This window comes from Scylla paramamosain, chromosome 31, assembly GCF_035594125.1.
Source record: "Scylla paramamosain isolate STU-SP2022 chromosome 31, ASM3559412v1, whole genome shotgun sequence".
Taxonomy (NCBI): Eukaryota; Metazoa; Arthropoda; class Malacostraca; order Decapoda; family Portunidae; genus Scylla; species Scylla paramamosain.
This window is the reverse complement of record NC_087181.1, coordinates 11,840,957-11,867,486: the sequence shown is the minus strand read 5'-3', so window position 1 is coordinate 11,867,486 and position 26,530 is coordinate 11,840,957. Positions and strand designations below refer to the sequence as shown.

The 26,530-nt window shown below is 42.2% G+C and overlaps 1 protein-coding gene across 5 annotated transcripts in view; it reads left to right on the top strand.

The window, feature by feature from the left end:
- The window catches only part of LOC135116513 (cell adhesion molecule 1-like), a 75,546-nt gene that overhangs the window by 8,849 nt on the left and 40,167 nt on the right, over positions 1–26,530 (top strand). For all 5 annotated transcript variants that reach the window (XM_064034029.1, XM_064034025.1, XM_064034026.1 and 2 more), the window contains exon 3: positions 11,009–11,226. In XM_064034029.1, coding sequence (XP_063890099.1) covers positions 11,009–11,226 — 218 coding nt within the window. The remainder of the gene's footprint in view (positions 1–11,008; positions 11,227–26,530) is intronic.

Below are 26,530 nucleotides of genomic sequence, written 5' to 3'. Positions count from 1 at the left end.
GACCTCCTCTTGTGAGCCTCCGTCATTGTGTTCCCTGCCTTGTTTGCGTCCCTACCTTCCCCTCTTACCTTACCTCTCATCTTTACCTGCCTCCGTTTTCCTATCTTGCGTTATCCCTACGCTATCCCTATCAACTCTGTACCCTCATCTTCCTCTCTGTCCTAATCTACTTTTTTATTCCTTACCTTTCATCCTTACCTGCCTCCATTTCCTTATCATGCGTCCTCCCTACCTTCCTTTCTAACTGTGTACCCTCATCCGCCTCTCTGTCCTAACCTGCTTTCTGTTCCTTATCTTGTGTTGGTATCTGCTCTCTCTCCTCTCTATGTACACTTTCCTGCCTCCTTTCCCTTCCTGTTCTTTTAAGCATTACTTTACGTTCTTTCCTGGCTCCCTTTCCTTATTTTGTACCTTTACCTATTTTTTTATTATTCTCCCTTGCATCCTCATCTGCTTTCTATTTCTTATCTCGGTCTTACCTGTCTCTCTTTCCTTACCTGCTTTTTCTTACCTGCTTTTTCTTTACCTTGTTTCACTACCTGTCTCTCCTTCTTTATCTTGTATCTTCACCTGCCTCTTTCCTTACCTCTCCATCCTTACCTTTCCCACACACCTGTTTCTCATCTCACCTGCTTGTTTCCTTACCGTCCATCCTTATCTACTTCTACTTTCCCTTGCTTCAATTTATCCTCACCTTTCTTCTTTCCTGACCTGTCTCTTCTCTTCCCTGCCTCTTCCCGTGCCTCCCATTCTTACCTACCTTTCCTGCTTCTAGCCTCACCTGCCTCGCCGCTCGCCTCACTCTCCTCAGAGCCTCGCCACCTCATCAGCCTGAGCCCTGAGTCACCCCCCTCTCATTATAATTCATGAGTTTTAAAGCTCCAACGTACAGAAAACAAGCGCAACATCCTGGGAAAGCATAACCAGTGACAGACACACGCGTGGGTATTACACTTCAACATTTGCTGCCAGGGAGGAGAGAGAGAGAGAGAGAGAGGGAGAGGGAGAGGGAGGGAGAGAAAAATAGGAAAACACGAGGAAAGAATGCAGTTTCTCATTAACGCTGCGTGTAAAAAAAGAAGCATAATCAAAATACAATTATCGCTGTCGAGGGGAGACCAGCTCACCCACCCTGCTACAAGAGAGGCCTCCGATCCCACACACACAAAAAGTACAGGTGCATTTTTATTTTTTTTTCCTTTTTCCTGTTCCTCTTTTTCTCACTGACCTGCCCACATGTTAATTAAGCCGCTGCTCACCTGCGCCGGCAAGGACAGGTGTGCTCACTACTGCAAAATTGTTCTAGTTGTTATAGTGTAGCTGTTTTATCGTTTCCCTGTAGTTTTGTGATAGTGACTAGGGTTGTGGTGGTGGTGGTGGTGGTTGTGGTAGTGAAATGAAGGACTAGGGGGAATACAAAGGAATACAAAGGAAATCCAAACACCATGTGGTCCTTACTACATGGGCTGTTTGGGTGAGAGAGACAGGGTAGTACAGAAGAAGGCTCCTCCTCACCCACCCATCCCTCCATATCTACACCTGGAGGAGGAGGAGGAGGAGGAGAAGGAGGAGAAGGAGGAGGAAGAGGGACAGGCAAGTTTCATTGTTTTGTTATTATTTCTTCCTTTCTTTTGGTAACTATTTAAATTTTTTTAGGTATTTTTAGGAAGGTTGTGTTGGTGGTGGTCGTGAGAAGCAGCAGGAGGAGGAGGAGGAGGAGGAGGAAGAGGAGGAAGAGGAGGAGGAGGAGGAGGAGGTAGAATTTTCGGTGTTGGTGCTGGTGAGAGGGAGGAAGAGCAGGAGAGGAAGAAGAGGAAGAGGAAGAGTATTAATTAGTATTGATTAATAAAGAAAATCTAGATATTAGTTTTGTCGACTTTACATTTCCCGCCACTTTGTTTCGTTATCATTTGATTATCGACGAAAAATTGTGGAAAGAAATTCAAAAAACAACATTCACGTTTCTGTTTTTCAGTGATAATTTTTGTTGCGTTTCGTTGCTTCTGTCATTTACCCGAGAAAAAAATATTAAAGAGGATAGGCCGCTAGAGAGAGAGAGAGAGAGAGAGAGAGAGAGAGAGAGAGAGAGAGAGAGGGGTGGATGATATTTCAGTAACAAGTATTAGAGCACGAACATCTCTCTCTCTCTCTCTCTCTCTCTCTCTCTCTCTCTCTCTCGGGGCAAGACAAACACAAATACAAATAGGAGCAGACAGCAAGGCACCAAATCTCAAGACCCGTCCGGAACTGCCGCTCGCTATTCGGAGCTTCAGACCACACGGTTCGAATCTCACCCGCCACAAGTTAGCATAAAAAAAATCCCTCCACCTTCCCTCAACCTGATTATCTTCCCCCGCAAAGTTAAGGAAGACGTGGCGCCCTTGGAAAGATAATATTCTACTGTTTTCAAGCTTTTATTTTCAACTACATCGTCCTCTGCTCCAATTTCTACTCCTTTCTATTTTATTTTCTTTACAGCTTCTCTTTACTCTCTCTCTCTCTCTCTCTCTCTCTCTCTCTCTCTCTCTTTCTCTTAACATTCACTTTCACTGTTCAAGATTCAAAAGTACGAGAATTAACGGGGAAACGGTTTCATTTTAAGATTAAAGGCTTGAATTTCTACTCTTCTCTTCCTCTTCTCCCTTCCTCTCCTTTCCCCTCTCTCTCTTCACTGTTCAAGATTCAAAAGTGCGAAAATTAACGGGGATACTGTTTCATTTTAAGATTAAAGGGTTCATTTCTCAGGGTTCAGAGGTAGTAGCTGGTTCGCAAGTTGGTCTGAATGGCTCCCGTTCAACTAGACTTGCAGGTTCTAACGTTCGGGAGGGAAGGGGAAGTTTAGTAGTTAAGTGTTGGCATCGATCTTGCCTCGCTTTTGTTTCGCCTTTTGTCTAACTTGTTTATCTTTCTGTTTATCTATCCCCCCGCCCACATTGCCTCGTGTTTAGCGTCTCGTGTGTGTGTGTGTGTGTGTGTGTGTGTGTTGTCCGTAACTTGTACCGAAGCTTTTGTTGTGAGGGTTTTGTTTTATTTTTCTAAAAGGTAGATGCTAAAAGGTTCAATTTCTCTCCCGTTTGTTGATCTGTTATCCATCCCCCTAAATATATCTGGCTTATGTACAGGGCGTGTGTGTGTTTGTATTGTCTGTATCTTATATAACTTAGCTTTTGTATGAGAGTTTAATAATGTTTTTTGAGAGGTAGATGCTAAAAAAATTTGTTCGAGTTAATTTGCTGTTTATCTATCCTTTATCTATCCGGCTCTTGTTTGGGGCGTGTGTGTTTGTACTGTCTGTATCTTATATAACTTAGCTTTTGTATGAGGGTTTAATAATGTTTTTTTTATTTATTTATTTTTTTTCTGAGAGGAAAATGATAAAAGATTCAATTTCTCTCCCATCTGTCGAGTTAATTTGCTGACTTGTTTATCCTTCTTTTCATTTATCTAGGTTGTGTTTAGAGATTCGTGTGTGTGTTTGTATTGTCTTTAATTTATATAACTAAAAAATAATGTTTAATAATGTCTTTCTAAGAGGTAGATGCTACAAGATTGAATTTCTCTCCCGTCTGTCGAGTTAATTTGCTGCAGGTGACGTGAGTGTGACGGCCTTGCAATAAGGTTTCCTCGCGTGCATCAAGGAAGACTGAGGTGTTTTCGTGCATATCAAGATAAAAGTGTAAGAAAGTCACGCAATAGTGTCGTAAAAGAACAATTAGTTACTGATTAAATTCCCTACGTTTTCTATAATTGACTGATTCAAACACAGATTGCAACACTGAGGACATCACGGTTTACATAAGAGTTTTATATAAGGAAGGTAAAATATTTATATTAGAGTCACGCAATACTGCAATAAAGGACACAATAGTTAAATTTCCTAAGTTTTCTACTATTACGATATAATGATTGAAAAAAAGCGGATGGCAACACAAATACGGAGCTTTACTGAAGCGTTAGATATAAAGAAGATAAAATACGAAACTTACGCAGTAATTGAATAACTAAGACAATAATAGTTACCATTTCAGTTTCCTACGTTTTCTATGACTCACTGATCCAAACACAGATGGCAACACGCAAGGAAGCAAAGCATTACTGAGGAGTCGTATTCCATCTTACTCTTTTGTGTAGATGCGCACGCAACAAGCAGGCAGTCAGTGAAGGGCACGAGTGAGGTGAGGAAAACTACGTAATGCCGTCTCACGTCCTATACCCACACCTGAGTACTCCTGTGCCTCCAATGCTCCTCTTGGGTATCTCAGTGACGCGTGGTGTTTGCTGTGTTGTGGGGAGGATCGAGAAGAAAGTGGCGAGGGAATGATGGGATGTAGGTAAGCGTGTTTCGTACAGTAACCGCCACGTGTAGGTCTGATGGCTTCACATAGCTTCCCTCGTGTTTCTAGGGGGAGAAATGGTGTTCAAGCTTGGTAACGTTAATATAAAAAGAGACGGGAAGGAATTGTTTTTTTAGAGTGGTAGAAGAATGGAATAGACTCATTAATCAGGTTGTTAGTGCCGAGTCATTAGGGAGCTTTTTTAAAAAATAGAAATTTGTGCATGATAGTGGAAGTGGGCAGGCTTGTTTAAGTTAATACAGGGATTGCCACGTGTAGACCTGATGGCTTCTTGCAGCTTCCCTTGTGTTCTTGTGTTGCAGATGACCCAGGCCGCCGTGGTGGTTTTGTGGTTGGGTGTGTTGCCATGGTGGTGGTGCAGGTAATAATAACTGAGCGGCTGTTCGAGTTCAGCCGTTTACACAGTGCATTAGTTCACTAGTTTACTATTTCCAGGTCAAATTATCGCTAACCATCATCACTAGTCCAGTTCACACTCATGACTCCACAAACGTAACGATCAAATTGCTAGTTAAGTGGTTACCTATACGTTACAGATACAAGGGTCGTTTAGTAGTTGGGAGAAGCCGCGGCGAGAAGAGACTGAAGCTTCGAAGCAAACGAATGACGAAAACAAGGTTCCACACACACACACACACACACACAAATCTTTCGTTGTGTTAAGTTTGTTATATTTCGTATGGAAACTACGCTATTTGCCAACACAATCTCTCTCTCTTTCTCTCTCTCTGTTTCTCTCTCTCTCTCTCTCTCTTGACCCTGTCCATCACCACAGCTTCCGCCGTTCATTCATTCCTACCATCATGAAAACAGCCGCGCCTTTCTCGCGTCCCTTCCTGTTTTGCATCCTTTCTGCGTGTCTGGAGTGCTACGGCTGCTGCTATATTTCCTACATTAACTGCCCTTCCCTTGATTACACGCCCTGGATAACCCTCTCTCTCTCTCTCTCTCTCTCTCTCTCTCTCTCTCTCTCTCCTCTGTACCCTTTCTATTCACACCACCTTCAGTCGCTCTTCACGCCCCGCCCCTCTCTACGTACGTCTCCTAGCCACGCCCTCCTCCTTTTTCTTCGTACTCCGTGTACTCTAGCTCGCTCTCGTCGAATGTGATGGTCCTGTGAAATTTAATCTTGAGGTACTTGGAACTAGAAAGGAAAATATGCTCGCTTTATCGTCTAAGGTTCTTTCTTTCTCTTTTCATTCTCTCGTTCTCTTGCTTTGTAGTTCTTTCCTTTTTTTCTCTAGGTTTTCGTTTCATGTTTTTAGTTCACGTTTTCTCATAACTAATATTCCTTTTCCTTTTTTGCCTTTTTTCATATCTTTATTTTTCTTCCCCCCTATTCTTTATTTTTAAGTTTACTGGAGCGATATATCATTTTTCTCTCCCTCCTCCTCCTCCTCCTCCTTTCCCATTATTCTCACTCTATCTTTTATTAATTTTTCTCTCCTCCGTCACTCCCACGCACTTCGTGTCTTCTCAAATGAAATGAATATTTATGTATTTTTTTTTTTTTGTTGTTGTTCCCTCGAAGTTGTAAAGTATTTTTTTTGTTTTTCCTCAATGACCTCTGGCAACTAATGAATTGGATTGTGCCGAGCAGAAAACGCTGTTAGTTATTTGGGTCACAATTTGCAAACGTTTATTCATTCCGCGTGTTGTTTGTTACTCGTGTTAAGTTAATGTTCACCTGCTTTTTTATTTACATAACTTTTTTGGTTCGTAAAATTTATCTTTCTTTTTATCAAGGTTTTAATTTTTTGTATTACTCATTTTTTTTTTTTGGGGGGGGGGGAGGAATTCAAGAAAAAATATAATTTTGTCTTGGCTGACGTAAGTTTTCTTTTTTCTACTTTTTTTTTTTTTTGGCTCACGGAAAAATCTATCTCGCTACCATTGCCTACAAATTGAATAACTCGAATGCCATTTAACGTGAAAAAAAAGGGGAAAAAATAATTAATAGAATTCTATGAAGTTATATATATATATATATATATATATATATATATATATATATATATATATATATATATATATATATATATATATATATATATATATATATATATATATATATATATATATATATATATATATATATATATAAAATCCTTGAATATACTAAAACAATATACATACATACATACATACACATACATACACGCATAATGATTTAACACACTTTCGACAATGACTTAGTTTAATGAAGGACTGATGTTGATTTTGAATTCTAAATGGCTCGGCTGGTTCGTTTTCAGTGAACAGGATTCGTTTGAGGTTCGCTGCGGCGCTCATTCACTCCCCTCCTTGACTCATAGATTACTCATTCACTCGTTCACTCACTCGTTCATTCATTCGGGTAGACATGATTAAAGGCGTGTTGACTGAACTGCGCCGCGCCGTGTTGCCCTGGCCTGGCCCGCGGGAATGGTGGTACTGGTGGAGGTGGTGGTGGTGGTAGTAGTAGTAGTAGTAGTAGTAGTAGTAGGAGGAGGAGGAGGAGGAGGAGGAGGAGGAGGAGGAGGAGGTAGGGGGAGGGGAAAGAAGAGGAGTACGGTAATAGAAGTAGCAGCAATAATACGATGATAGTGGTAGTGATGATAGTAGTAGTGGTAGCAGTAACGGGCTTTTTTTTTTTTTCAGCTGGTGGTCCTTTTTTTTCAGCTTTTTTTGTTGACCCTGACCAGAAAAATAGTAGTAGTAGTAGTAGTAGTAGTGGTAATGGTGGTGGTGGTAATTACGTGACTTTTTAGCTTTTTGTTGCCTTTTGGCCAGAAAAAAATATTATTACTATTGTAGTAGTAGTAGTAGTAGTAGTAGTAGTAGTAGTTAGTGGTGGTGGTGGTACTGGTAGTAATGTGACTTTTCAGCTTTTTTGTTGATCCTTGGTCTCCCCGAATTATTATTATTATTATTATTATTATTATTATTATTATTATTATTATTATTATTAGTAGTAGTAGTAGTAGTAGTAGTAGTAATAGTAGTAGTATAACCTAACTTCTCATCTGCGTGACTATCATTAACTAGACATGACCTTACCCTGACCTCACTTGACCTGTAAAATTTGAACTTTGACCCATAAAAATCTGAATTGTGACACGACTTTTCATCCGGGTGACCTCACATGACCCTTTATGGCTGTAGTTAGAGCTGCCGAATGACCAAATATAATCAACGAGTCTCATTACGGAGGATACAACTTCGCTCGCTTCGTATATTTTGTCTCCTGATTTTTCCTTTTTCTTTTCTTTCCTCTCGTCGTTAGTTGCTGTGTCGATCTGTCTCTCTCTTTGTCTGGAGTGAAATTGTCTTTGCTGTCTTCATCAGTTCTTCGTGTCTCTCTCTCTCTCTCTCTCTCTCTCTCTCTCTCTCTCTCTCTCTCTCTCTCTCTCTCTCTCTCTCTCTCTCTCTCTCTCTCTCTCTCTCTCTCTCTCTCTCTCTCTCTCATTAACACTTTCAATCAGCGAGTAATACCTTCTACCTTTCCATTATTCTTGTTTCTCCTCCTTAACTCTTCCTTTCCATCTTATCTTTTACTTTTCATTCATTCCTGTTTCTCTTTCCTTAATCCTTCCTCTCCGTCTCATCTTTTCTCTTTCTCCTGTTTCTCCACCTAACCTTCTTTCCTTCATCTTTTTCCTCACTCCTCATGTTTCTTCTCCTCCCAACTTCTCTCTCCTTCATCTTTTTCCTGTTTCTCCTTCTCCTAACCTCCTGTCTCTCCATCTTTTCCCTCACTTTTCCTGTTTCTCCTAATTCCCTAACCACCTCCTCCTCTTTACCTCATCTTTTCCCTCACTCCTCCTTCAGTTTATCTTCCCATCTTCTCCAACTTTTTCCTCTCTACCTCATTTTGATAACCGCTGTTCTTGAGTCTGTCCTTTTGGTTTGAAAGTTCCCTTCTTTCAGTGTTCCCGCGGCTTTCCCTTCTCCGCCTTCCTCACTCTCTTCCGTCTCGCCTCCTCCCGCTGTGTTTAATTCGCTCTCTCTTTTACGTCTTTTTTTCTTTTCCTGCAATTGAAGTGCCATTCTTTTCCTTATTGGTTAGTTTTCTCTCCTCAAACCTCTACTTTCTCCTCCTTTCCTCTTTTTCTCCTTTAGTTTATCCTTTCTTCCTCAAACCCCCTCCTTCCTCTCCTTCTTCATCTTCTCCTTCGGTAGCATCTTTTATCCGTTCTCCCTGAAATTTCACCCTCCTTTTCCTTCTCCTTCTATAGTGTCCTCTAATTTTATCCTTTTTTCCTTCAAACCACCCCCACCACCACCACCACCACCACCCCCACCACCACCACCACCACCACCACCACCACCAGTATCATTCTTGATTTTGAATATCCTCCCTTTCCTCCTATTTCTTCAGTATCATCCTTCAAATATCCTTTCTCCTTAAGTATACCCTATGTACTCCTATAACATCCTTCGAGTATCCTACGTTAACCACACATCACACATCCATAATTTTTAACCTTATTTTGCTGATTTCTCTTGGAATGCCTACTGCTTCTGTGACAGAGACCTGTCTCTGTGTGCCGAGCGCATAACAGAGGTGATAGTGTCTGGCATGGAGGCGTACATTTCTCACTCTTCTCGACCCAAACCTTCCAAACCTTGGTTTAACACAGCCTGTTCTCGTGCTATACATGATTGAGAGGTGTCCCACAAAAGGTACTTGAGCCTTCCATCACCAGAATCTCATGCACTTTATATTTCTGCCCGGAACCATGCCAAGTCTGTTCTCCAACTAGCCAAAAACTCCTTCGTTAATAGAAAGTGTCAAAATCTTTCTAGATCTAACTCCCCTCGTGACTTCTGGCATCTAGCCAAAAAATATCTCCAGTAACTTTGCTTCTTCTTTCCCTCCTTTATTTCAACCAGATGGCACCACTGCTATCTCATCTATAAAGCTGAACTCGTCGTTCAAACATTTTGCTAAAACGCTACTTTGGATGATTCAGGGCTTGTTCCTCCCTCTCCTCCACCCTCTGACTACTTCATGCTACCTATTAAAATTCTTCGCAATGATGTTTTTCATGCCCGCGCTGGCCTAAACCCTCGGAAGGCTTATGGTGTCCTTCCTGTTGTTCTACGAAACTGCACCTCCGTGGTTGCTCCTTGCCTAGTCAAACTCTTTCAACTCTGTCAACATCTACCTTTCCTTCTTGCTGGAAGTTTGCCTACATTCAGCCTGTTCCTAAAAAGGATGACCGTTTTAATCCCTCAAACTACTGTCCTATTGGTTTAATTTCCTGTCTATATAAAGTTTTAAAATCTATCTTCAACTGGAAGATTCTTAAATATCTATCACTTCACAGCCTTCTATCTGATCTCCAGTATGGGTTCCGTCAAGGCCGCTCTACTGGTGATCTTATGGCTTTCCTTATCGAGTCTTGGTCATCCTCTTTTAGAGATTTTGGTGAAGCTTTTGCGGTTGCCTTAGACATATCAAAAGCTTTTGATAGAGTCTGGCACAAAGCTTTGATTTCCAAACTACCCTTCTACGACTTCTGTCCTTCTCTCTGTAATCTCCTAAATCTACTAACAGTGGTTTTCCTCAGGGTTCTGTCCAGTCACCCACTCTCTTCCTATTATTCATCAATGATCTTCTAAAACCAAACTTCTTGTCCTATCCACTCCTACGTTGATGATTTCACCCTACACTTTTCCACGTCTTTTCATAGACATCCAACCTTTCAGGAAGTAAACAATTCACGCAGGGAACCTACAGAACGCCTGACTTCTGATCTCCACAAAATTCAATTGGGGCAGAGTAAACTTAGTATTGTTCAATGTCTCAAAAACTCAATTCCTCCATCTAACAACTCGACAGAACCTTCCAGACAACTATCCCCTCTTCTTCAATGACACTCATCTGTTCCCCTCGTCTACACTGAACATCCTCGGTCTGTCCTTTACTTATAATCTAAACTGGAAACTTCCCATCTCATCTCTAGTTAAAACAGCTTCTATGAAGTTACGCGTTCTGAGACGTCTCCGCCAGTTTTTCTCACCCTTTCAGCTGCTAACTCTGTACAGGGGCCTTATCCGTCCATGTATGGAGTGTTTCACATGTCTAAGGGGGGGGGGGGGCTGCTTCCACTCATACCGATCTTCTAGACAGTGGAATCAAAAGCTTTTCGTCTCATCGACTCCTCTCCTCTGACTGACTGTCTTCAGCCTCTTGCTCATCGCCGCAGTGTTGCATCTCTTGCTGTCTTCTGCCGCTATTTTCATGCTAACTGCTCTTTTGATCTTGCTAAGTGCATGTCTTCCCTTCTCCCGCGGCCTCGCTGCACAAGACTTTCTTTTCTCTCACTCCTATTCTGTCCACCTCTCTAATGCAAGAGTTAACCAGCACGAGTATTCTCAATAATTCATCTCTTTCTCTGGTAAACTCTGGAACTCCCTGCCTGCTTCTGTATTTCCACCTTCCTGTGACTTGAATTTCTTCAAGAGGGAGGTTTCAAGACACTTACTCTTCAATTTTTGACTACCGCTTTGGACTCTATTCGGGGACCGGCATTTCAGTGGCCATTTTTTTTTTTTTCCTTGGCCAGTGTCTCCTACATAAAAAAGAAAAAAAAAAACTTAAGCACCCTCAGTAGTGACACATCTCGTACGTCTCTCAATCCTCTTCCTTCCTTCCTCCCTTCCAGGCTGCAGTGGGGACGTGGAGGCGCTGAAGCTAGAGTCCATCACAGTCCCCGCCCACCAGGTCACGGGGAAGCCGGTGGAGCTGGACTGCAACTACGACCTTGAAGGGGATCCGCTGTATTCCGTCACGTGGTACAGAGGCCAGGATGAATTTTACAGGTACACGCCAGGCGACAGAAACCCCGTGGACATCTTTGAGCTACCCGGCGTGGCTGTGGATGTGAGTACCTGTGTGTTTTGTTGTGTGTGTTTGTTTGGTGTGACACATGTGTTTGTCAGGTAAAGTATGGCGTTGTGTGTATGTGTGAGGGAGGGAATGAGTGAGGGAAGAATGAAAGGAGTGAGGAAGGGAAGGAGTGAGGGAATGGGGGAGGGAGTGAATGACTGAGCGAGCGAGGGAGGGAAGGAAGGACTTGGAGCGAGGGAGCAAGCAAGCGAAGTAGAAATTATAACCTTGCCTTGGAGTGAAGGAGGGAATGAGCGAGGCAGGAAATGAGTGAGGGAGGCAATGAGTGAAGGAGTGAGGGGAAGACTGTGTTAGCAATTTTTCCCAGTGAATAATTCAGTGTTGAGTGCAGTGGGTGTGAAAAGTGCTGTGTCTTGTCGTGAATTTTGACTTGAAGTAATGTGTGTGTTTGCCAGGTGAAATATTCTTGGTCTTAGTAAAGTGTATTGATAATTATAATTGTTCCCGATGAGTGTTAAGTGCAGTTGGTAAAACTTGTATAATCTCTTACGTGCAGTGCAAAAACGAGAATCTGTTGTAAAATGAAGGCGAAAAAGAATGGGACGAGTCTTAATTGTTTGTCTGTCTGCCTCCCTCCCTCCCCTCACCCTCTTCCTCTCTTTCTCTTTTATGCGTCATATACTAATCCATCTTATCCTTGTTCTTCCCCAACGTTCCTCTTCACTGATGATACATGCACCCTAACAATCCACCAAACCCACGCTCCTTGACGTAACCTCAAGGGACGGCGCTTCACAACAGGGCCACGTTCTGAAACACTTCAGCGCCGCACCTCCACTACTTTCAAAAGGCTTTAGTTGAAGTGATACGGGTATTTAACGCTGTTTTTAAGATTTTAGTCACAGATTAATGACATTTCTGCATTACGAACAGGAGAAACACTAGTAGGAACCCGGCTAATCATCTCTGTGGCCTTTGAAAATAGTAGTGGTTAGAGAGTATAGCGTTTCAGGAAAAGAGTTGCACGCACTGAGACACTAACTCAATGACACTTCCTATGCTTTCCCTATTGAACTGTAAAGCTTCTCTTCGCGACGCAGCGAGACAGGAGCAGTCACTGATGATAAAGGGGCTAAGCTAAACACGTCCTTGGGTAAAGAGAGACGAGACGAAGAGAGGGAAGGAGAGGACGTGTGTGGGCTGCTTCTGACGTAGTTGTTGACTGCCCCGCGGGACTGAGCAAGGCTGGGGGGGAGAAGTTATGAGGCAGCCACCAGGGATGACACGAGTAATTATGAGTGTAGGTAGTACGCAGGAAACAAGGGAACTGAGACCGTGAGAAATAGAATTAGCGAGGGAAACAGTACGTGGTAGGAGGAGGAAAACTTATTCTTGTGTCTTAGAAGAGAAGTTAGTCTTAAATATTAAGACTCGTATGAATAGAGTTTGTGAGGAAAACAAACAGATAGCGTTGTGGTAGGAAGGAGGGAAACAATGTGTGGTGTCTTGCAAGGAGAATGAATAAGGAAAACAGGTAGGTAGCGTGAGAGGGAAACTGTGTGATGTCTTAGAAGGAAAATCACTCCTAAAATACAACCTTAGCTAGGGGGAGAGTTGAGACTGGCAGGAATAGAATTAGCATTGCGGAAAATAGACAGTCTGATGGTAGGAGGGAAGGGAAACTGCTTATGGTGTCTTGCAAGGAAAATTACTAGGGAAAATAGACAGACAGCGTGGAAATTGGGAGGAAAGCAATGTGGTTTCTTGCAAGGAAAATCAATAGACAAAACAGACACACTGATGGCGTGGGAGGAAAATTTTGTATCTTAGAAGGAAAACAAGGATAGTTACAAGGAAATACAGACAACTAACATGGGAGGAAATTTTTTTCTTGTATACAGACAGATAACACGAGGAACGAAAATGTTGCGATGTCTTCGGAGGAAAACAAGGAAAATTAATGGGAAAAAAGGACAAGAAACGTGGAGGGGAATTTTTTTGTAGTGCCTTGCAAGGAAAATTACTGGAGGAATTATGACCTTAGCCAGAAGTGAGAGAGGGAGAGAGTGAGAGAGGGAGAGGGTGAAGGACTGAGTGAGGGAAAGAGGGAGTAGATATTATAACCTTGGCTTGGATTGAGGGAGGGAATGAGTGAGAATAAGGGAGAGAGACAGTAAGGGAGAGAGAAGAGTGCGTGAGTGTGTAAGACAATAAGAAAGGGATTGAGAGAGTGAGAGAGTGAGTACATGAGGGAATAGGATAACCTTAGCTGAGAATGAAGGAGAGAATGAGTGAGGAAGTGAGGGTGAGTGAGAAGAGAGAGGGAGAGAGAGAGAGAGAGGGAGAGGGAAGGGGATATATTGTGAAGCGTTAAGTCTTTGTGAGAGGAAAACACACTCTGGGCGGAAAAGACTGCAAAAGACAAAAGAACGCGGCGGGAAACGTTTGATTTTATACATGAGTGATGCCTTACCACTGCCAACCACGACGAGGAGGAGGAGGAGGAGGAGGAGGAGGAGGAGGAGAGGGTTAGAGATGGAAGGTGAAGATGAGGAAGTGGCGAGGGAGAGAAGATGGCGGAAGAAGAGTGCCCAGAGAGAGAGAGAGAGAGAGAGAGAGAGAGAGAGAGAGAGAGAGAGAGAGAGAGAGAGAGAGAGAGAGAGAGAGAGAGCGCAAAGACAGACAGAACCACACCTTATCTTGTTTACCTGGAATAAATTAATCAGCATTCTTTTCAAGGAATTAATTAAGCACGTACACACACACACACACACACACACACACACACAGACAGACAGACAGACAGACAGACAGACAGACAGACAGACAGACAGACAGACAGACAGACAGACAGACAGACAGACAGACAGACAGACAGACAGACAGACAGACAGACAGACAGACAGACACACACACACACACACACACACACACACACACACACACACACACACACACACACACACACACACACACACACACACACAACATTAGTATGAGTGAAGCGCATTTCCGGAGAGAGAGAGAGAGAGAGAGAGAGAGAGAGAGAGAGAGAGAGAGAGAGAGAGAGAGAGAGAGAGAGAGAGAGAGAGAGAGAGAGTCCAAAACCTGACTAGTCTCTTTCAGCGTCACAGAATCTCAAAATAATTAGTTCTTATTTGAAAGGTCTTCTGTTCCTCTCCCTCTCCCTCTCTCTCTCACTTCCTTTCACTCGACACTTTACCGATAATAGTGATACCGCATGCATCTCCCCACTCCCGCTCTCTCCCACTCCCTCTCTCTTTTCTTCCGAGGTGATATATCGCATAAATTATGATTCTTTTGTGGTATTGTCGTTTAATGGGAGTCGTGGAGAATTTTAAGACGATTAGGGAAATTTAGGGGATGCAGTGAGGTGAGGAAGGGGGGGAAGGAGGGAAAGGGGAGGGGTGTCAAGGGAGTGGGGACCGTGGATCCCTTATTGTGTCCTAAGATCGATGGACGTCGCCTTGTGTCACCTGAGAGAGAGAGAGAGAGAGAGAGAGAGAGAGAGAGAGAGAGAGAGAGAGAGAGAGAGAGAGAGAGAGAGAGAGAGAGCAAGGTACATACACTTGAGAAGGTCGCCACTTGCCACCACCATCACCACCACCACCACCCCCACCACCACCACCACCACTACCACCACCACTACCACCACATTTTCACCAGTCGGAGCAAGTCAAACACTCCAGCACTCCCGCCAAACATACCTCCACTCCCACGCTCCGCTCACTCTCCCACGCTCCCTCCGTTCACACTCCCATGCTCACCTCACACTCCCAAGCTCTCTTTCCCACGCTGGCCTGGAGATGGTGCCTCGTTATCTGTCATTATCACTGCCTCACCTTCATAACCCTTGCGAGTCATTCTTTTCTCCTCTTCGGGAAACTGAGAGGGAGAAAAAAACGTCACAAATTTTCATAAAGGCGAAGAAGTTAAGGGAAATTTTCAGGCTAACGCTCTAGACGATAAGAGAAGGTCTGGGTGATTCTTTTTATTATTGTGCTAGTAGTATTTTAGTGTCCTATTTGAGCTGCAGGGCAATTTTCATTATATCGAGGTCAGAAGTCGAGTTTTCATCCTTTATTTACAGTTTGGTTAGCGGTTTTTGTTTTCTCTCTCTCCCAGTGACTCTTTATTAGTGTTGTATTAGTATTCTTTGTGTATTATATAGTGTCTTATTTAAACTACTGACCAATTTTTATCATATCGAGGTCTGAAGTCAAGTTTTCAATCTTTATGTACAATGTGCTAAGTGGTTTTTGTTTTTTCTCTCTCTCTCTCTCTCTCTCTCTCTCTCTCTCTCTCTCTCTCTCTCTCTCTCTCTCTCTCTCTCTCTCTCTCTCTCTCCCAGTGACTGTTTATTTATTAGTCTTCTAGTAGTATTCAAGTGCCTTACGTATCAGTTGTTATAAGTTTTTATCATATCGAGGCCAAAAATCTAATTATGCTTTCATTTACAATGTGCTAAGCAGGATCTAAAATAAAGATTCTTAATGGATTAAAACTCGAGACTGAGAGAGAAAAATAAACGGAAAACAGACTTGAAATGAGTACAGAATATTCGACCATGATTAAGAATGAATGAAAAAAAAAAAAAGAACACGGAAAGCAAAATTAAAATTAACATAAACCATTCCTCTTTTACTAACTAGAGTGCAACTGTCGCCTCTGTAACTACTACCACTACTACAACTACTACTACTACTTCATCTCACTTTCTAAGCAGACCTCGTTGCCAGAGTCATAATCGGAGGTGTGTTGTTTAAAATGCACCACAGACGGAGTGTTTCCCAGCGCCTCGCCGCTTGAATTATAGGACCACTTGTGAATTCTTAATGAACGCTGACCACGCTTCGTTCTCTCCGGCAAAGGGTCGCGTGGATTCTAGGAAGGAGGAAGGAGGAAAGAGGCGAGCAAGTGGAAAGATGTCGAGGGGAAAGGATGCTGGAAAGGGCATGAGGTGGATGACGAAGGAGGTGGAAAAAGGCATGAAACAGGTGACAAAGAATTTTAAAAAGGCTTCATTTAATTGAGGAAGGGAAGTGGGGAAGGTATGAAGTAGGTGAGGGAAAAGGTGAAGCGGGCATGAGGTGAATGGTGTTAGAGATGTGACAAAAAAAGATGAAAAAAAAAATAAATAAATAAAACATTTGACGAAAAGGTGGAAAAGAATGAAACAGTTGACGAAATGGTGGAAAAGGAATGAAGGAGGTGGAAAATACATGAAAGAGATGACAAAAAGTGGAAGAAAGGATGAAGTGACAAGGGAGGTAGAAAAGCGCGAGAGAGGTGACAAAAGAGGTGAAAAAAGCGTGAAAATGACAAACTTGAGACGGACGTGACATAAGAGGTCGGAAAAGGGATGAGGATAAGTGACGAGGAGAAAGTGGAAGGGCATGACTTAGATGACGAAGGGAGATGAAAAAAAAAACATGACGGATGTGACAAGGAAGATTGGAAAGGGCACGAGGCAGGTAGCATAACAAAGGAGCAAAGGGCATGAGTTAAATAACGAAGAGAAGTTGAATACATCGCTTCTTGCCCGATCAGTGAGGTTAAGCAGCGTTGGGTCCGGTTATTACTTGGATGGGTGACCGCCTGGGGAAAAAAAAAGTGACATGAAGGTAAAAAGGAGATAACACAGGTGAAAAAAGGCATGGGGAGTTGATAGATCAGGTGAAAAGTGCATGTTAGGTGACCCAGACGGTGAAAAGGGCATGAAGGAGGTAGAAAGGACATAAATTACAGGATAAAAAAGTGTAAAAAAGGATAGCGGGTCATTCTACGATAAGGAAAATTACATAAAACAGGGGGAAGGAAAGAAGGAAAGAAGGGCACAACGTGAAGATAAAAGGAAAACTGGGAGGAGGGGAAAAATATCATAATTGAGTCTTGCGAGGGAAAGAGAGGAGCAGAAGGGTACGGAGGGGAACTAAATATGTATGTGATTAAACGACCATGGTAAGGGGAAGTGATGGGAACTGTATGGATGAGGGAGAGGGTGAGGGTGAGGGTGAGGGGAAGTGGCGCGAGGAGGAAGAGGAAGGGACAAGGAAAGGGAGGAAGAGTAGAGGGAGGAGGGGAGGAGGAAAGGGAGGTTAACTTTGCTATAGTTTCTGAACCTTTAAATTGTCTGCTGCAAGTCTGCCTAGTTCCAGAATCCACTACTGATAGTTAAGAGTGGTATTCGATTAGCTATAACCTTCTAGTGTGTATAAATTTCATATGTTAATTCTACTATAGTTTCTGAACCTTTAAATTGCCTGTTGCAAGTCTGTCTAGTTTCAGAATCTACTACTGACAATTAGGAGTAGTTTCTGATTAGTTATAACCTTCTAATATCTAGAGATATGATTTAAGAATATCATTTTATCAGTTAACTTCTAGCGTCTATAGATTGAAGTTAAGAGGGGTGTTAGATCAGTTTTAATCTTCTACCGTCTATAGGATTACGTTAAGAGTAGTTTTAGATTAGCTAAACCCTTCTAGAATCTATAGGTTCAAAATTTAAGCAGTATTAGATTAGCTAAACCCTTCTAGAATCTATAGGTTCAAAATTTAAGCAGTATTAGATTAGCTAAACCCTTCTAGAATCTATAGGTTCAAAATTTAAGCAGTATTAGATTAGCTAAAACCTTCTAGAGTCTATACATTCAACATTATGAGCAAGGCACTAAGTTAGACAGTTATTTGACAGATGATGTGAAAGTTTAACCCATCTATCATATTTTCTGAGTGTTTTATTTGACAGCACGTTTTAATCCCTCTTATAAAATGCCATCTAGGGTTACTTAATTAAAACAGCGAGTCATTAGTCAGTTCAATGAAGCGTGAAGTGTCGCTTATCAGATCATAAGTTAAATAAAAACCTTTCTAGTGTCTATACTTTTCATTTTTCTCTCGCTCAGTGTCTATGGTTACGCGAGTGGAGTGGAGGGTAACGCTTCCATTAGCAGGAAATGAGGCAGGCGCGGCACCGTTAGGCAAGGGCACCATTCATCTCCTCATAAATTATATACACAAAACATTCCAGAGTCCAGTTTGGCGTAATTGTGCATAGTGAAAGTTGTCTGGTATGATTAGTGTAGATAGGAGTCAGATTGTTAAGTTATATTAGGTTAGGTTAGCTTGGGTTGGGCTGAGTTAGGTTACTGTAGGTTAGGTTAAGTTAGGTGAGGTTAGTTTAGGTTAGGCTACGTTAGGTTGGTTTGGGCTTAGTTAGGTTAGGTTACTGTAGGTTAGGTTACTGTTGGTTAGGTTAAGTTAGGTGAAGTTAGTTTAGTTTAGGCTACGTTAGGTTGGGTTGGGCTTAGTTAGGTTAGGTTACTGTAGGTTAGATTAAGTTAGGTGAGGTTAGTTTAGGTTAGGCTACGTTAAGTGGGTTTGGGCTTAGTTAGGTTAGGTTACTGTAGGTTAGGTTAGTCTTTACTGCTATTTACCACATCTTTCCTTTATCACTAATCACTCTGAGACATCTTTTCTTGTTCCTGTACTGACTAGAAATTGCAAAGTATTTTTTTTCTATTCCTTTCTTCCTTGCAGACGCTTATCAAGATCTCGCTGTGGAAAGGTTAAGCGTTAATAGCGGCATCTGACACTCAGTAACTCGTATTAAAATTTTATACTCTATAGTCTCTCCGGGTCTTACTTTCATGTCTAATTGTGCTTGGTAAAATTACTCTATGGTTGCTGAAATAAAAGAGCGCGCTATTAGGAGTTAAATTGAGCGTGAAAAGTGGCATCTCTTACACTATGAATTAATAATTACACTTTTATCGTTCCCCTTTTTTTCTAACCAAACTTGTAATAATAACACTATACTCCTCCCCCAAGCTTCCTAATCCGCCAGCTTAGTTCCTTTTAAGTGAGGAGCGGCATAACTTATAATAATTGCACTTTATACTCCTCCTAACCTTCCTAACTTAACCTAACTTGTAATAATAACACTATGCTCCTCCCCAACCTTCCAAACTCACACAGGCACCCATGGAACTATAACTTACAACAATAATTACACTCTATACTCTTTTTAACCTTCTTAACTTAACCTAACTTTTAATAATAACACTACTCTCCTCCTAAAACCTTCCTAAGTCAACCTAACTTGTAATAATAACACTATACTCCTCCTGAACTTCCTAACCCGCACAGACACCATCACACTATAACTTACAAACAATAATTACACCGCACTCTTCCCCGACCTTACTAACCTACCCTCACTTGACTTTTAATGACAACACTATACTCCTCCCGAACTTCCTAACCCACACAGACACAATCACACTATATCTTACAAACAATAATCGCACGACACTCTTCCCCAGCCTTCGTAACCCCACCGCTTAGTTCCTCTAAGTCTAAGCTTCAGTTCATACATATACATAAGAGCAGGGAACTTTGAGCGTAGTGAGAGTGGCGGCCAGTGAACCTTATGTCCAGGAAGCGAAGGGGTCATTTCTCCCTTCCCCATACACTGTGACAAACGACGCGTGAAATCTCTCCCTTTAAATACGATTATCTACGAGGCACGAATTGCTGTAATGGCCCCGCTATGGCCCGCTATGCTCCGCTGTGCTATGCTGCGCTACACGGTAAATAAAATACATTAAAATACATTACCATTTTGATACCTCACATCATTACCGCTTTAATTTTCCGTCGGTAATTCCAGAGCTGAAGTAATGGGCGGTATTTACTTCGTACCCGGCTACTTTATTTAACGGCCTATTTTTGGGAGGTAATGGTAATCAACGCGGCGTGAAGCGAGGCATTCCTGCACCGACCGACTGTGGCGTCTCTTCTTCAATGCGGTACGGTTATACTCACTTGTTTTTCAAAGGTCACAGGTCATTAGTTCGTTTGTTCTTTTTTTCTTATCCATTGTTAATTCTTTGTTAAATTGTTACTGGAATCGTGAAAACTTGAAAAAAACAACAACTCTATTCTTTCACACCGATTAATTTTCAAAGTTCACAAATGATTAGTTAGGTCATGTTCTTTTTTTTCTTACCCGTTGTTGATTCTTGGTTAAACTGTCATTAGAATCGTGAAAGCATCTGAAAAACGCTTTATTCTTTCATGCCAACTAATCTTTAAAGGTCAGAGATGATTAGTTCGGTTACGTCTTTACGGTATTGTTGGTGAAGCCTTGTTAAACCATCACTTGAATCATGAAAGCATTCTAGGAAGCACGCGCGCGCGCGCACACACACACACACACACACACACACACACACACACACACACACACACACACACACACACACAAGAAAAAAAAAAATGCTTCCTTTCATACAGACGGATTTCAAAGACCACTGAGATTATTAGTTGAGTTCTCTATTGATGATGTAGGAATTTTTCTTTAAACTGCCGCTAGAATCATGAAAACGCCTTTGAAAGCCCGTTGAAATTCCACTACAGCGTATCAGGAAGTACATGAGACTAAACTATTTGCGAAGATTTTTTTTCGGAATCATTATTACATCATCACTACAATAACGAAGAAACACACTTGAAAACCCGCTAAGATGTCCACTCCTACTTTGCAGCGTATTATAAAGTTTCATAACTCCTTAAAACGTTTGGAAATAAGATCCTTTTTACCTTTTTTTCGGAATCCTATTCAATCTGTCATTAAAATCAACAAAAAAACCTTGAAAATTCACTAGAATTTCCATAACCTCACTACAGCGTGTTAAAAGGGAGTAGAGACTTTGAAACACTTAATTTTTCCGGAATTCTGATCAAACTATCATTGGAATCCTAATTAAATTATCACTAGAATCAACAAAACACTTTTAAAAACGAGTTAAAATTCGCTTTACCTCACTATACTATATAAAAAAAAAGCACTAGAAACCTCGAAGTATTTGCAAACACGCGCTTTTGTACTAAATAAATGAGTTTTTTTTCGGAATCCTAATCAAACCATCGCTAAAATCAACAAAAAACCCATGAAAACCCGCTAACATTCACATTAACCCACAACAATGTATTAAAAAAACATTAGGAACCTTAAAGTATTTGCAAACACGCGCTTTTGTACCAAATCAGTAATTTTTTTCCGGAATCCTAATCAAACCATTGCTAAAATCAACGAAAACCCTTCAAAAACGCACTGAAATTCGCTCTAGCCTACTACAGCGTATTAAAAAGGTAGCATGGAGGCCGCAACGCTTTGGAACACGGGCGTCTGTAGTAAGCGGGGCCGTTTTTCCCGTCCAATTTCCCGGTATAGTGATGGTGTGATGACCCGCCCCCGCCTGAGCACCGCGAGAGTAACCTGTCTATTGATCGCTCAGCCCCGCCCCTCGCTGCTCCCGCCCGGCACACCTCCGCCACCACCACCACCGCCAGGCTCTCTCTCTCTCTCTCTCTCTCTCTCTCTCTCTCTCTCTCTCTCTCTCTCTCTCTCTCTCTCTCTCTCGCTGGCTCTCTCACGTTCTCTCGTTTTCGTTCTCTCTCTCTCTCTCTCTCTCTCTCTCTCTCTCTCTCTCTCTCTCTCTCTCTCTCTCTCTGGTCGTTCTCCTTTCTTTCTCTCTCCACGCCCCCGCTTCCTCCTCCTCCACGCATTCATTTTCTCTTTCTGTTTCTCTGTCTGTCTGTCTCTCTGTCTCTCTCTCTCTCTCTCTCTCTCTCTCTCTCTCTCTCTCTCTCTCTCTCTCTCTCTCTCTCTCTCTCTCTCTCTCTCTAATTGATATTTTATTCTCCATTTTAACATTCACCAACGTGTTACCACCACCACCACCATCACCACCACTCACCCCTTACAACAACAACCTCACCCCCCAAAAAAAAAGAAAAAAAAATATTCCTCTACACCAACCCCCTCTAGCGTAAAAGACTCAAATTACACTTAACAACCCACGTAACGACCTAACTACTTGAGTGTCGGGGATGCGCGTGGCTTCAGGCATCCATTCTCTGTTGCCATAGTGTAGGGGAGGGAGGGAAGGGAGAGAGGGGGGATTGGAATGAAAGAAAGGAGGAGGAGGAGGAGGAGGAGGAGGAGGAGGAGGACGAGGACGAGGAGGAGAACGAGGAGTGGTGTAGTGAAGAGGCTGTGAGAAGAGAAGGAGGAGGAGGAGGAGGAGGAGGAGGAGGAGGAGGAGGAAGAGCAGGTAGGGAGAGATGAGAGATGAGGAAGGGAGGTGAAAGAGGAAGATGATAGATGGGGTAGATAGGGCAAGAAGGGAGGAGAGGAGAGAGAGAGAGAGAGAGAGAGAGAGAGAGAGAGAGAGAGAGAGAGAGAGAGAGAGAGAGAGAGAGAGAGAGAGAGAGAGAGAGAGAGAGAGAGACGAAACGAAACGAAACGAAACGAGACAGACAGATACAAGACGAGAGACGAGATGTGAAAAAAAAACCTAAAAAACAAATGAAAAGTGAATGACACACACACACACACACACACACACACACACACACACACACACACACACACACACCTCCCCTTATCCCCCCGTCCCCTTCCCTCCTCTAAAAACACGCAAAGGGGGCAGCCGGTAACAATAAAATATTCATATATAATGCATAGCGGAATGATTATGCATTATATATATATACGTAGCACACACACACACACACACACACACACACAACAAAAAAAAAGAGAGAAAACAAAAGACAAACGCTTCTCATAATTCACGCTGCCATTTACATGAACATCGCCAGAATAAAAGAGCGAAACAATTTATTATGCATGGAAGTTTTACTGTGCATCTGTGCGAGAGAGAGAGAGAGAGAGAGAGAGAGAGAGAGAGAGAGAGAGAGAGAGAGAGAGAGAGAGAGAGAGAGAGAGAGAGAGAGAGAGAGAGAGAGAGAGAGAGACATGGGAGGTGAATGCGAGAAAGCGTAAGAAACAGGAAAAATTAGACTGAGGAAAAAGAGACAGAGACAGAGAGAGAGAGAGAGAGAGAGAGAGAGAGAGAGAGAGAGAGAGAGAGAGAGAGAGAGAGAGAGAGAGAGAGAGAGAGAGAGAGAGAGAGAAACAGGAGAAAGAAGACGACCAGATAAGTTTGTGTATGTATGCAATGTACGTACGTGACTGTATCTGTATGTGTACCTGTGCTCGTGTACGCCTGTGTGTGTTTGTATATGCGAGTATGTGCGTTTATGTTTTGAGTCTCTAACCCAAGCGCAAACAACAGCAAACAGCGCACGTAGCCACACTTACCAGCCCTCAAAAACACGCCATCTGCTGGACACAGACCACCACCTGTTTCATGAGCCTCGTGGGAACCTGTTCTCCTCCTCCTGTCCTCCTCCTGCTTCTGTCCTCCTGTTTTCCTGCTGCTGCACTCTCTTCTTTGCTTCCTTCCTTCCTCCTCCTCCTCCTCCTCCTCCTCCTGTTCTCCTCCTCCACTCCTCCTTTCTTTTCCTGTCCACCTGCTCTCTCGTTCTTCTCTCTCTTCCTCTTTTCCTGCCCTCCTACTCCTCTTTTTCTGCCCTTCTCCTCTTATTACTCTCCTGCTTTCTCCCTTCAGTTCTCTTTCTGTTGCACACCTTTTCCTCTCTTCCTGCTCTCCTCCTCCTTCTGTTCTGCTTTTCTCCTGTTCTTTTCCTCCTGCTGCCTTCCTCTCTTCTCCTGCCCTCCTGCTCTCTACTCCTCCTCCTCCTCCTCCTCCTCCTCCTTCAGGTCCTCTTGCCAGTAAAAGGGGAAGCGTCGTGGAGCCTTTTCGAGTTCCCAGGGAAGGCGTATAATTCGAACTAATAACTGGTGTGCCCGAGGGACGGCGGAGGCAGGCGGGGAGTCATGAGAGGGAGCTAAGTAAGAAGTTATGTAAGGCACCGCGGCAGATGACATTAAGAGAAAGTTAGCTCGGGTTTCTTATTTCATCAGAGAGTGGAGGTTAAGGGGGGTAGGGCGCTTGGGAGTGTGTGTGTGTGTGTGTGTGTGTGTGTGTGTGTGTGTGTGTGTGGAAAGGTGGGTGGGTGGGTTTTCAGAGCGCGTCTAGATGGATGCGAGTGAATAAGTGACCTGCAATTATTTTCTGTTTTTGTTTAGTGCTTCGTCTCAGTCTCAAACCTCTCTAAGTCCCGAGGATCTTTTATTTAACGAGCTTTGTAAGACTGACAGCCTTTGTGTGTGTTTTGAATTCTAGCTGTGTGTATGAGTGAGTGGTGTGTGCATTCAAGTTTAAAAATAACCTACATCATTTATTTTGTTCCTTTTTTTTTTGTTTAGTTTTTAGCCTTTTCTCCGTTTTCATCCCTCTAAGTCACTGGGTTTTGTAAGACAGTAGAGTTAACATGCGTATGTGTGTGTGTTCTGAGTTCTAGCTGGCTGTAGAAGTAAGCAAACAATGCACAGTAAGGTTCATAAGTTAGGTAACCTTTGCAGCATTTATTTTCCCTTTTTAACGCTTTGTCTCAGTTTTAATTCCGCTGAGCCGCTTGGAATCTTTTAGTTGCCTGGTTTTTGTGAGGCTGCAAGCGGATCAGGCGGGTTAAGATTGAAGGCACACGCTTAGCACAGGGGGAGTGAGTGCGGTGTGTTGCCGAGTGTTGCGCGTCACTTGGACAGGCGAGGAAGCGACCAGGGGTGGGTTAAGTAATGCAGCAACATAATGCAACGCAACACGACACGAAACAAGATATGACAAGACAAGACAAGACAACGTAAAATAACACAACACAACACAACGCTCACAGACACACACACTCAAACATAACACACACACACGGAACCTAACACAGCGTAACCTAACCCTAGAGACATATACGAAAAGAAAACAAATAAGAGAGGATAAAGAGAGAATAAGCGTGGCATTTCAGAAGGAGACAGTGAAACGGTGCTGTGAAAGAGAGAACAGAAAAGACACGAGTGACAGAATAGAGAAAGAAAGACTGGGAGAAGAAAAAAACACTATGATGGACAGGGACACGTGAAGCTGCAAATATAATTCAGATAAAAGTGAGGCTCAAGAGAAACTCGGAACGTGGCCATGAATTTCATAAAAAAGAAAATAAGACTACGAGAAGAAAAGATCAATGAGAAAAGTTCGAATGGAGAATCACTTAGTATGTGAAATTTCTGAGCGGCGAAACGAACTTGAGTGAAAACGATACGACGGAAAGAAAAGAAAAGTGAAATGGGATCGTAAATATTATAATAAGACGGAATATGATAAAACAATACAGAAAAAAAGAGAACTTGAAGAAAGAAGCGTTTGGCAGCAGGAGGGCCAGGCAGGCAGGCAGGCAGGGAGCGGCGCACCTCACGAAACACTCCAGCACCTAAGAAAAAAAAAAAAAAAAAAAAAGGAAAAAGAAAAATAAAGAAAGAAAAGTTTTAAACATCACGATTTTCACTCCATCGGCCTCGCCCATAAAAAGAGATTACAGGAGCCATACAACTTTGTTTCGAAAGTTGCCAAAAGAAAAGGGGGATAAAGTTACAAAGAAAGAAAGGCGCCCTCCATGAATATTATAGAGGACTGCTGTAACATAGAGGGTCAGTACGACACACACGGTTGTTATAACGCAGATAACTGTAAAGGTGAATGTGGGAGTAGTTGCTGTGCTGCAGTCCAGTTAAGAATACGAAGAGTTAGGTGTGCACTTGGGAATAACTGAAAGGCATCATTATTGTAGACTGTTGTGAAAGTGAATGTTAGATGAATACTTATCGAAGTCCACTTAAGAATATGAAGAGTAAGTTAAGTACTTTGAAATAACTGATAGGTCATGATTATTATACATTATTGTAACGGTGAATATTAAACCCTATTAATACTTGTAGTCCACTGAAGGGTATGAGTAGATAATTATAAAATTTGGAGTAACAGACGGCTTTGAGTGATTTACAAAATTATTATGTTATTGTAACACTGAGGGTAATAGCAAAGGTGAATGTGGAGTGTTATAATTAACTGTCTTTTGTCATCTACTGAGGAACACGAGTAGATAATTATGACTTTGAAAGAACTCATATTCAGACAATTCATGAATATTATAAGTTGTAACTCGAGTATAATTACAAAGCTGAATTTTAAAAATGTCATAATTACTACTCGTCCGTTTATGTAATCTGCTAAAAAATACAATTAGATATTATTCTGATACAACTGAGAGAATCATGAATATTGTAGAAGATTATTGTAACAAGATTATTTTAAGAACTGCGTATTGTACAGTGCTACACTTTTTATTTTTTTATTTTAACCTACTGAGAAAAACAATTAGGCACTTTTCACCTTCAAACGACAGGTATATAGGAAAAAAAAATTCTTTTCAGAGTCCTAATAAGAAATGACAAGAGGGAAAGCGACTCACAAAAAAGATAAAGAAAATAAAACTCTTATAAAGAAAATAA